This window comes from Myotis daubentonii, chromosome 8, assembly GCF_963259705.1.
Source record: "Myotis daubentonii chromosome 8, mMyoDau2.1, whole genome shotgun sequence".
NCBI lineage: Eukaryota > Metazoa > Chordata > Mammalia > Chiroptera > Vespertilionidae > Myotis > Myotis daubentonii.
The window spans coordinates 69,185,224-69,197,372 of record NC_081847.1 but is presented as its reverse complement, the minus strand read 5'-3'; the positions used below and the strand labels follow the sequence as shown (position 1 = coordinate 69,197,372).

Below are 12,149 nucleotides of genomic sequence, written 5' to 3'. Positions count from 1 at the left end.
ATTTGACTCACATTTCCAGGTGACAGAGGTTGGCTGGAGCTGAGTAGCATTATATCAGTTAGGAATGCTTTTGGCTGCAAGTAACAAAAAACCCAACTATCATTGGCTTAAACCATAATGACATTTATTGTGTATTTAGCAAGAAGTCTGGACCCCAAGCTTGCTTTGGCAGCTCAACTATATCTTCAAGGACCAGGCTCTCGTTATTCTTTCACTCCTTCAGCCTCGGCATGTAGGCCTTTTCTTTTACACTTGTGACCTCATGACCCAAAATAGCTGCTGTAACTCCAGGTATCACAGCCTCATATAATCCAGGGAGGAGCCAGCAGAGGAATAAGAGAAAAGTCTTTCCCTGAAGCCCCTTGGCCAAAACTAGATTACACGGCCATCCTGGAGCTGCAAGGGAAACTGGGAAAGCAAAGAAAGAAGCTAGCAAGGGAGAAAGGAATTAGGAATGCCAAATACTATCCAGTACAAACTGCCACCCCCTTAGATAGAAACTGTGTATTCCAGTTTGCCACAATCCCCACCATCCCCTATTGTTTCCCAATACCGAAGCCCTGTGTCAGTCGCCATTTACCATTGTGCCTATACCAGCTCCTTCCCTCACCCACTGGGCCTGTAAGGTTTGAGCTCTGCCTATCTAAGGTCAGCACACACAGCCACCTCTGATTTGGGGGTCTTGCTGCTTTCTCAGCAGCTGTGTGTGGGTACAGAGCATAGAATCCCTCTGCCTAGGACTACATGTTCACTCTCATCCTCTCTCTCTACCCACCCCTCTCCCTTCCCTCCCACTCTGCCCCATTTCTCTAGCCAGAAGAATTGCTCCTCCCCTTACATTTCTTATTAAGCTATTTGCCCACGTCAATCCGATTCTTAGTTAGACCACCAATGGGGGTCAGTCCACACACTGTTACTGGCCTACAATACATAAATACGGGACTAAGAGTAAGAGAAACTCTCAGGGCAATTCGGTATTGCCCCAACATCCAAGCACATGATCGGGGACTTGTCTCCCAGCACAGAGTGTAGACAGCTCGGGGGTTGTCTACACACGGTGAACTGCCTGTGGCATGCGCACTGAACTCACATCTTCATCCCCAAAGAGTTAAGCATTTAAAATCTAGTCCTTCCCAGACAGTTTGAGAAGCATTAGCCTTTTCCTTAAATCCTCCCAGACTCCGGGAACTAAGAGCTGCTGACTCATTTCTTTCTGCCCACCTGGGCATCCCATGACAACGGAAGGGAAGTCCCAGTGTTTATCAAAACATTGCCCTGACACGCTTGCCTTCCACCCCTATTCCTGGACTCCCTTTCCGCCTCCCACTTGTGATTACGTGGGGAGGAGTCACTGGTGGAGGAAAGAAGAGTGAAATCAAATTGTCCACCGGGGGCCAGCCACTGGGGGAGCACTTTTCTGGCAGGAAGTGAGAAGAAATGTCCGGAAAGCACTCGCCTCCTTGGCCTTTTCTGTAGTATCTCCCCATTAAACATACCCTCGCACATGTGGTTTCCAGCTGTCTAACCCACCCTGTGAAATCTGCTCTGGAATCGGGCAGGCCCTGAAGCGCCCCTGATGGCACACCTGGTGCCAGGCTTGCAGGAGTTCTCCCGCAGGTGGGCGGCCACTCTTTGACGAAGTTACAGCAGGTCCTCGAATAGTGTTGCTATAACGTTGACGAGAAAAACAATTCCCAACTGGGGCCACTGTCTGTGGAGTATGCACAGCCCCCACACGCCTGCGTGGGTTTCCCAAGGGACTCCATATCCCTCTCTCATCCCGCAGATGTGCACAGGAGGTGAACTGGCGAGTCTGTGTTGTCCAGGGTGAGTGAGTGGCTCTGTGATGGAAGGGCGTCCTGTCCAGGGTGGGTCCCAGACGCCTTGCACCCTGAGCTGCCAGGATTGGCTCCAGCCACCTCGAGCCCTGAACGGGAATAAGTGGGTTGGAAAAGAATTCTCCTATTTGGTTTTATTTGTCTTTCTTAAATATATGTATTGCTCATATTTATCTCAATGTTTAATATTAGAACTGTTTGGGGTCTTTTATTTACAAATTTGGTGATGCTTTTGTGACCAGAAATATGCCATAGAAACTTAACTCTTGTTTCTATCAATTAGCCTATGGTCTCATTGGTTTCGTTATGTGTTGTTTCATTATTTTGCATAAAGTCACAGTCTTCAGCTCTGTCCTTATCTAGAATTCATCACATGACTTCACCAGCCACAAGGGAAACCAGGAAATGTAGTGCTTATTCTAATCAGCTATGTGTCCAGCTTAAAAGCAGAGATTCTATTAATATGAAAGAGAAGGGGTGATTGGGTACGGGGAGACCCCTAGCAGGGCCTTCCACCATCACCTTTAAAAGAGGATGTTTGCTCTGCCTGTCCTTGCCTTCCCCAGCCCTCAATGCCCGTTCCACCAGCCACACCGAAGCAAGAAGTCAGCCCAAGATGAGTCATTTACAAAACCCTCCCGAGACCACATACTGTGGCACAAGATTTCTGGTGCCACGTGCCCACTTCCTCCTGGGTCCTCTCTGGCATGGGATGGCTCTCTCACTGCAGGGGCTCTGTGACTGCCCTCAGCAAACTGCAGTTTGTGCAGCTGTCCATTCTTCAGATGCCCCCGGGTCACAAAATGAAAACAAAGGAGAGGCTGTTTTGGACAAAGAATACCAAAGTGTAGGATGGTGGTCTGTTTGCTTCCAAACCTGCCCTAAGGCGTCATTTGACACAAAGGGAAAAAAACAAAATCGAGTGAGAAAACCAGGCATCCAGGAGACTTCCTAAGGCAGGTGTGATCCTGAATTTTGGCAGGTAGGATTGCCATGGTAACCAGGACCCCAGGACCTTGAATGGAATAGGCTGGCCTAAAGCTCTGCCAGACGTGTCTGGACAGGCCATTCAGGATAGAATGGGATTACAGCATGCCACACTGCTGTGGACAATTCTGTGGTTTCTGGGCCTTAGACAGGCCCCCATGTAGTGGACAGCAGGGGAGAATACCCAGGTGTGGCCATGTTTCTGGTTCTTGTCTCTTTACCTGGCTAATTCCTGCCCGTCCTTCAGAAACAGTTTAGATGTCATTTCCTCTAGGAAGCCTCCCCAGTTGGCATTATAGAACCCTTCCCTGCACCCCCCAAGTTCCCAGTGAAAGCACTTACTAGCAGCTTACTGCTCCACTACCTTCCCAGTGCCCAGCATATAACCTCCTCATCCCCACACTTGGTTAGAGTTTATCTTGTAGATTTGACCATGGAACCATTTCAATATTTTAACCTATATAATAGAAGGCTAATATGCAAATTGACTGAACAGCAGAATAACAGGTTGCTATGACATGCACTGACCACCAGGGAGAAGACACTCAATGCAGGAGCTGCCCCCTGGTGGTCAGTGTGTTCTCACAGGGGGAGCACTGCTCCGCCAGAAGCTGGGCTCATGGCTGGCGAGCGCAGTGGCGGTGGCAGGAGCCTCTCCCGCCTCCGCCTCCGCAGCAGTGTTAAGGATGTCCAACTCCCGGCTTAGGCCCGCTCTCTAGAGGCCGGGCTGAGGGACCCCCCACCCCTGAGTGAACAAATTTCGTGCATCGGGCCTCTAGTATCATTATAAAGCACATTTGAAAAAGTAATTCCACAAATTTGGTAGCGAACTGTTATGAACCTAATTGTATAGGGATGAGAAAAAGTAGGGTTACAGTTGTTTACAGTAGGTTCATAGTAGGTTTATTTATTAATTATTGTATTATTTATATTACTTTCATATGAAAACTGTAAACCTACTTTTCTCCACCTCCTATATATTGAGTTGGTGACATAACTATACAGAAAGGAGACTTTATTTACCCATATTTTTATCCTTTTCCTTTTCTTTTTCTTTCTTCCTGATGCTTCAAGATTCCTTTTGTTTTTAAACCTCCTGTTTCAAGAACTTCCTGTGCCCATTCTTTCAGGGTAGATTTGCTGTGACAAGTCTTAGTTTCCCATCATCTGAGAATGTCGTGGTTTTCTCTTCATTCCTGAAGGCTATGCCCTCTGGATATAAAATGCTGGGTTGATATAGTACTTGGAAAATGTTGTGCCACTTCCTCTGGCCAATAGAAATTGACAAGCCTATTTTAAAATTGACATGTGAATGCCAAATTTATACATAGAAGCCAAAACAATCTTGAAAAATAAGAACAGAATTGGAGAACTTACACAACCTGATTTCAAAACTTACTGTAAAGCTACAGTAATCAAGACAGGAAGGAATTGGTATAAGATAGATATATCAGTAGCACAGAAAAGAGAATCCAAAAATAAATTCTCACACTTATTGTCAATTAATTTTTGGCAAAAGATATACTCTTTACAGTGGTGCTGGAACAACTGAATATCCATATGCATAATGGTTACTTTAGACCTTTACTTCATACCATACACAGAAATTAATTTACATTAGATCATACCTAAGTAAGAGCTAAAACCATAAAATTTCTAGAAGGAAACATAGGAAAGAATTTTAATGACCTTGGGTTAGGCAGCAAAAGCAAGATCTATAGAAGAAAAAATTTATAACTTAAAAATTTTGGTTTTTCAAACTGAACTACCAAGCAAAATAGAGACAGACTCATAGATAGAAATCAAGCAGACAGCTGGGAGGTGGGGGAGGAGGGCAGAGGTTGTGGAAGTGGAGGGATTCAGCAAAAAAGTAAAAAGAGAACTCATGGACAAGGACAACAGTGTGGTGATTGAGGGGGTGGAGGGGGATGGGTGGAGGTGGAGGAGGGCATAGAGAGGATAAATAGGGATGGGGGAATAAAATATGTAATTTAAAAAAATGATTCATCTAATTTTTTAATAAAAAACTTTTGTTTTTCAAAATACACCATTAAGAAAGTGAAAAGACAAGCTACAAACTGGGAGGTAATATTTTCAAATCATGTAACTGATAAGAACTTGTATCCAGTATATACAGGGTGTCCCAAAAACATGTATACAGACTTTAACAACTTATAGTTCAATTGATGTTTCTTTCTTTTCAGCCAAACTAAACTTTGAACAAAGGAAATTCATCCTAAAATGCTACTGGAAGTTTGAAATCCCAGTTGAAGTACATTTGGGGAAAATGTATACACACTTTAACTGCTGATAACTCAGTTTTCACTCCCTTTCAGGTTTAGCTGATTTGAAATAACGGGTGAAGCCAGACTAAGCTTTGAACAGAGAAAATTTATCCACTAGACTTTTTTGTGGGGATACATAAAAGATAAAGTTTACAGTACAGAACCAGCAACAGTTGACAAATTGAGGGCACACAAATACCAAACAAAATTATTCTTGATGTTTGTGATTCTATTGCATGCTATCGCAGTGCCTAGACCAGAAACGTCATCAGTTTTAAAAACAGGTGCTAATAAAAAAAAAAAAAGTATTAATTTCTGTAGATTCTTTTAAATTTTTAAAATGAAATATATGTTAATAAACACTTTATAATCACTCAAAGAATATATACATTTGGGGGGAAATAATATATATATGGAGTTCTTACAGCTCAGTAATGAGGATAAACCTAACTATTTTTAAATGGGCAAAAGATTTGAATAGGTCTTCATCAAAGAAGATATACGCATGGCTCATAAACATTAAAAAATGCCCAACATAGTTAGTCATTAGAGAAATGTTACTTAAAACCACAGCAAGTTACCACTACATACCTACTAGAAAAGCTATAATAAAAGACTGAAAAAGGAAGTGCTGGAGAAACTGGAAGGTAAAATGGCATAGCCACTTTGGAAGACAGTTTGGCCCTTTCTTAAAAAGTGAAACAAACTCATCACATGACTCCACAGTGCTACTCCTAGGGATCTGTCCCAGAGAAATGAAAACGTATATCCACACACGGACGTGTATGCAAATGTTTTTAGCAGCATTTTCCATAATAGCCAAAAACTAGATGTGGTGTTTCCATACTGTGGAATGCTATCCTATATAATAAAAGGCTAATATGCAAATTGTCCCCTCAACTAGGAGTTCCACCTGGAGTTCGACCAGGGGGTGGGGCCAGCCCGCCAACTGCCTGCAGCCCCTCCCCCCAGCTGGCAGGGCCTGCTCAGCCTGATGGGGCAGGCTGGCTGGACCCCACCTGTGCACGAATTCATGCATTAGGCCTATAATGCATAAACAGGAATGAACTGATATACATTAAGACATGGACAAACTTCGAAAGCATCAGCTAAGGAAAGAGGCCAGATACAAACACACGTGTATGGTCCCATTTCTGTGAAATTTCTAGAAAAGGCAAAACTCTAGTATCAACAAGAGATTAGTGACTGCCTGAAGCTGGAGAAGGGAGTGGGGGTGACAGAAAATAGCACAAGGGAACTTTGGAGTGATGGTAATGTTTTAAAACTGCATCGTGGTGACTTTAAAAATCATTCAACTGATACTTCAGTTTGGGGGAGTTTCACAGCATATAAATGGTGCAAAACAAAACTGCGGCATTATTTGCAATAACAAAAATGTGGAAGCAACCCACGTGTCCGTCAGTGGATGAAAGGATAAACAAGATGTGGTCTATACATACAAAGGAATATTGTTTAGCCTTAAAAAGAAGGAAATCCTAACAAGTACCATAACATGGATGAAACTTAAAGAGGTTATGCTGAGTGAAATAAGTCAGTCACAGGAGGACAAACACGGCATGATTACACTTATAAAGAGGTACCTAAAGTAGTCAAATTCATTAAGACAGAGTAGAAAAGTAGGTGCCAGTGACTGAGGGGAGGGTACATGGGGAGTTAGTGTTTCATGGGTAAATAATTCAGTTTTACAAGATGAAAAAAGTTCTGGGAATGGATGGTGGCGATAGTTGCACAACCATATGAATGCACTGAATACCACTGAACTGTACACTTAAAAATAGAAGGGTAAATTTTATGTACATTTTCCACATAATTTTTTAAAAATAAATCATTTTTAAAGCTTCATCTCATTTCTTTATCACCCAATTCTTTGATGAGGTATTATTTATTTTATTCATTGATTGAGAGAACTGGGGTTCAGAGAGATTTGGGAACTTGCCAAGGTCACAGGTTCCATCTTCCCAACATGTTGGACCTCGAAGACTGCACCTTTCCGCAGCATCCTCCTCCTCCCTATCCCCCTCTGACTGTAAGAAACCTCATCTGCACCCCTGTCCCTTTTCCCACAGGAACGGCAGGGATCTATCAAGGAGCAAATGGACTGACCGGCGCGGCGGGGTTCGGAAGTGTGCACCAGGTATACCCACCAGTTGTTGTCTCGGTTCTTTCCTTAAAAAGTCCCCTTAAATCAGGGCACCCAGAATGCCTTCTCCTGCCCATGACCCCCACCAGAAATCCAGTGTCTTCTTCCCAGGTTTGGATACCACAGGGAGACTGTAAATGGCCATGGGAAGGATACAGGAGGGAGGCAGAGAAATTGGATGACAGAGGCGATATTCTGTATTACATACTGACCTGAGCCCAGGACACCCATGGACTATTGAATCTAGAATGTAGGGATGCAAGGTGTCTGCTCTTTCGCAGACCTTGGGCTTCTCCAGGGTGAAAGCATCCCAGTGTGGAGTGCCCGGCACACAGTGGGGGCTTTATGAACGCTAGCTTAAATTGAACTAAGTCAGTACTTTAAAGATGAATGCTGGCTTGTAGTTTGATTCCCGGGGTTTCACTTTAGAGAGTGAATTCAGAATTGACCTGCCCAAGGTGTACGGGAACACTGTGTTATCTGTGCACCTTTGCTCTGTCTAAACTTATTTCAAAACAAAAGATTAAGTCCTGGCCCATTTTGCTCAGTGGATAGAGCGTTGGCCTGCAGACTGGGGGGTCCCAGGTTCAATTCCACCTACTTCATTTGCAGGCTCTATCTGGGCCACATGCGGAGGCAACCAATAGACGGGTCTCTCTCACAGTGATGTTTCTCTCTCTCTCTCTCCCTCTGTCTCCTCCACTCTCTCTAAAAATCAATGGAAAAATTATCCTCAGGTGAGAATTAACCACCACCACAACAAAAAGATTAACATGCTTTCAGGCTAGTGTTAAAACTACCCGAGGTAGAGGGCCTTTAGGAATATTTAACATATTTAAATATGGGGGATGCGCTATTTCTCCAGTGAGCTGAAGAATATAAATGACTTCAACCTTGGAATATGTGAAAATTAGTTCACATATTTTTGTATTATTTGCAGTATAATGTATACATAGATAAAATACTTGTACATTAAGGAGTAGTTTTTAAGGCACAGTTCTTCACCACTCAGAGTAAGTACTCAATTAGTTGATTTCACCATGGGAGCTTGTCAGAAATGCAGATCTCTAAATGCCACCCCCAGAAATTCTGACTCAGTAGGTCTGTGAGGGACCTGAGAAGCTGAACGTCCCACGAGTTCCTTGGAGGTTGGGAAGCACTGGTTTCTGGTGATGAAGCAGAGGTTTGAAACAATGGCTACTATGGAAGAGTTGGGAGGTCTGGTTGGCTTGAGCAGAGCTTGGTAAAAAAGGATTGGCACTCTTTGATTTGCTCTCCAAGTTTCCCTCATAGAAGTGTCTGGGTCCCTAATGCCATGTAGGTATCTGCACCCCTTATGAACCTAAAATGTCACTTAGTCTCCAGGGTATGTGGGTGTGTAGTCTTTATTACTCATTCATTTATTCTTTACTATCTAGTATTTATTGAGAGCCCGAATGTGCCCATCACTGTCCTGGGTGCCAGGCATACAGCAGTGAGCAAGACAGATGCTGCCAGGCCACACCCATGTCCCTCAGGGTGCACCTGCTGACCTCCAGCTGCCAATCTCTGCACACCTGGGTTGTTTTCTAGAACCAGTGCATGGGGCAGGCAGGAAGAGCCAGGGAACTGATACCCCTGGGAGCAGCTCTCAAAGTCTGGCTGGAGTTGGTGTCTGAACAACCCAGCTCCCTTGCTCCTTGGGGAGATCCTTCGAGATGTGTATTTTCTCTCATCCCAGCATTTCCCCGGGAGAATCCACTCCAGTCCCCACCTAAAGCCCCTGGATTGGCTGCTTTCCCTTTTCCCTTCTCTACCGCACTCCCCAACTGGTAATCTTTCATCCCATCCTTCTCTTGAGGTCTGCCTCTGGGGCAAGCCCCTGCCCTCGTAGAGCATTTATTCTGATGGGAGACAAAGAGAGTAGACCCATCCCACAAGGCCCCTCGCCTTCATCAGCCTGTGACTGGGCCAACTGAAGGGCCAAGACCAGACCACCTCTCTCACTCGCCACCTGTATGTTTCCCTTTCCAGGACTATCCTTCCTACCCTGGCTTCCCTCAGAGCCAATACTCCCAGTATTACAGCTCGTCCTACAACCCTCCTTACGTCCCAGCCAGCAGCATCTGCCCTTCCCCCATCTCCACGTCCACCTACGTCCTCCAGGAGGCATCACACAACGTCCCCAACCAGAGTTCTGAGTCGCTTCCAGGTATGTACAGTCACTGTCTGTGGTCATTCATGGCTGTGGTCTGAACTCTTACAAGAAGGAGGGACTGGACATAAGTCTCAGTTGTAATGAACTGGTCACCCAAGGGCTAAATCTAGTCTTCAGATATATATTGTTGGTGGCGTGCGTGCGTGCGTGTGTGTGTGTGTGTGTGTGTGTGTGTGTGTGTGTGTTTAATTGCACCCATATTTAAAAGTCAGAAATTTTTACCTAAAAATTCTAATTTCAACCTATGGAACCCACCTAGATTATGAGCAACACTTGGGAGAGTCCATATCCTGGCCCTTTGGTGATGCATATCCCTGTGCAACTAACTCATCAGCCTGTGGATTCATTTGTTCCACAAGTTCTACACACATGTCTTCTCTTTTATGAGATGGTTTGGGCTTATCAACATTTAAATGACTGATAGTAATAAATTAGAACATCCAAATGGAAAGAAATATCATTGAGTTTTGTTTTTGGTTTTGTTGTGTTGTTTTTGTGTGTGTGTGTGTGTGTGTTTTGTTTTTTGTTTTTTGTTTTTGTCTGAAACCTACTGATGTTATGGAGCTCTGTAGAGCTAAGCTAGCATGATGGTGTGTGGACCTTCATTCAATAAATATTAATTAGTTGCAACAATTGTTGCTTTTAGCCCTTGCATTTTTCCTCCCTGAGGATGAATTAGATATCCTTGGGTTGGCGATACATGGAGACAATATGGCCAAGCATTTTTAAGTCAACTTTTGAGGAAATTTAGGGCTTGAGCATTGATTTTGGCCATTGGGATCTTATTACAGAGTATTTAATGAATGCGTCATATCTATTTAGCAATTTCCAAAATGCTTCCTTTGAAGGGTGTGAAATTTAACAAACTTTTTTTGGTCATAATCTTGAAGTATCTTGGACCATCCTGCTTTTCAGAATGTGGCCTCCCCAAACCGGCTTCAGAAAGGAAATATAATCAGGAAATCTCCAAGCAAATTCCCCTTTCTGTAATTTGATGGGGAACTGGATTCCACAGGCTTACTCCACAAGAATTTGAGTCAGGTGGGAAGGTCATTTTTGTTCCCCATCAGAAGGGAACATAAAGACTCCTTGTGTCCCTTTGAAATTTTTCTTTATTGTTCTTCATGTAGCCCCTGGTCTAAAGTTCAATGGTAAGTGGTTGAGATGGTTTTTACTGTGAGTCTAATAAGCGCGCATAAAATCTAGTGACATAAATAATTGTCAGCTACAACCCAGATCCCGTCTCTTTTCCCCAGTGTTCGTCATAAAGGAAGAGCATTGCGCGCACACGCACACACACCCAGGCACTCCCCTTTTGAAATTACTCAGGATCTCCTTGAGTGCTTGGTTCCAAGCTCCAGAGGCTCGAGAGGTTTATGTATTACAGTTAGATCTCGCTCACTCGCATGGCCTGGTGCTCGTCTCCCCCCGGCCCCCAGCCCCGCTGCAGTGCACTCTGCATGGACATGCACTGACAGTCATATGAAGCCCCAACAATTTGTAGATGATTGCAGGGCGATTTGCTGATGTAGAGGGCAAAACCTGAACATCTGATGTTACTCAAGAGGAAAGACAAATCAGTAGTGTGGCTTTAGAACTTTTTTCTTTTAAAATCTTTAAGTATGATACAAATTATCTAAAAGGAAGTGGGAGGATTTTTTTAAACTTCTTAGATCATTTCCTTTAGTCAATAGGAGAAAAGTTTTTTAAATCTCTGAAGAAGAAGAAACTTGGACGCTCCTCCATGCAGTTTGGCAACCTCTAACAACATTAAAAATGTGTGTCCTCTTTAACCCAACTTTTCTACTTGTAGAAATTTATTTTAAAGATAAATTCCCACATAGGTCCAAAGACTTAAGTGAAAAGGATATTTATTGCAGCAGCATAATAGCAAAAGACTGGAAATGACATTAACAGGAGTCTGGTTAAATAGTTCATGGTGCATCCACCAGTGACATACTATACATCTCTTAAAAAGAGTAAACTAGAGCCCTGGCTGGTATGACTCACTCTGTTGACTGGGCTCTGTCCTATGCACTGAAAAGTTGCTGGTTCAATTCCCAGTCGGGGCACACACCCGATTTGTGGGCTCAATTCCCAGGGGGCGTGCAGGAGGCAGCCTATGGATTGTTCCACTCTCACATTGATGTTTCTCTCGCCTTCTCCTTTTCTGTCTTCCTTTCCTCTCTCTCTCTCTCTCTCTAAAGATCAATTTTTAAAAAATTTTTAAGAGTAAACTAATAAAAATAAAGAATTTTTTTAAAAAAAGAGTAAGCTAGATATATCTACACTAACGTGACTCTCTCTCTGAGTGATTATGAGAGTTGGAAAAAAGCAACGTGCAGAACTATGTGTATAATATGATCCTGGGTCTTTTTAAGTATAGTTTAATACCCATATTTGCATAGGAAATTTCTGGAAGGATTCAAAGGCAACAGTTAACATTTTCTCTGGAGAGGGAATTAGAGGAAAGAGGAGACTAGATGTTACAGACAGTCTGTAGTCCACTCCATTCAACAACAGCAAAAGACTTTTTTTTTTAGTACACATGAGACATTTACCAACATAGACATATTCTGGGCTTTAAATCAAGTTTCATTACATTTAAAAGGATTCAAGTCATATAAATAATGTTCTCTGAAAACAGTAGAATTAAATTAGAAATAAATAACAGACATGTT

General features: G+C 43.3%; 1 protein-coding gene and 1 long non-coding RNA gene across 5 annotated transcripts in view; both read left to right on the top strand.

The window, feature by feature from the left end:
- Positions 1 to 12,149, top strand: part of LOC132239867 (uncharacterized) — a 566,058-nt gene that overhangs the window by 333,295 nt on the left and 220,614 nt on the right. The window lies entirely within an intron of this gene.
- The window catches only part of EYA2 (EYA transcriptional coactivator and phosphatase 2), a 209,784-nt gene that overhangs the window by 130,102 nt on the left and 67,533 nt on the right, over positions 1 to 12,149 (top strand). For all 4 annotated transcript variants that reach the window (XM_059706857.1, XM_059706858.1, XM_059706855.1 and 1 more), the window contains 2 exons: positions 7,198 to 7,265; positions 9,285 to 9,462. In XM_059706857.1, coding sequence (XP_059562840.1) covers positions 7,198 to 7,265; positions 9,285 to 9,462 — 246 coding nt within the window. The remainder of the gene's footprint in view (positions 1 to 7,197; positions 7,266 to 9,284; positions 9,463 to 12,149) is intronic.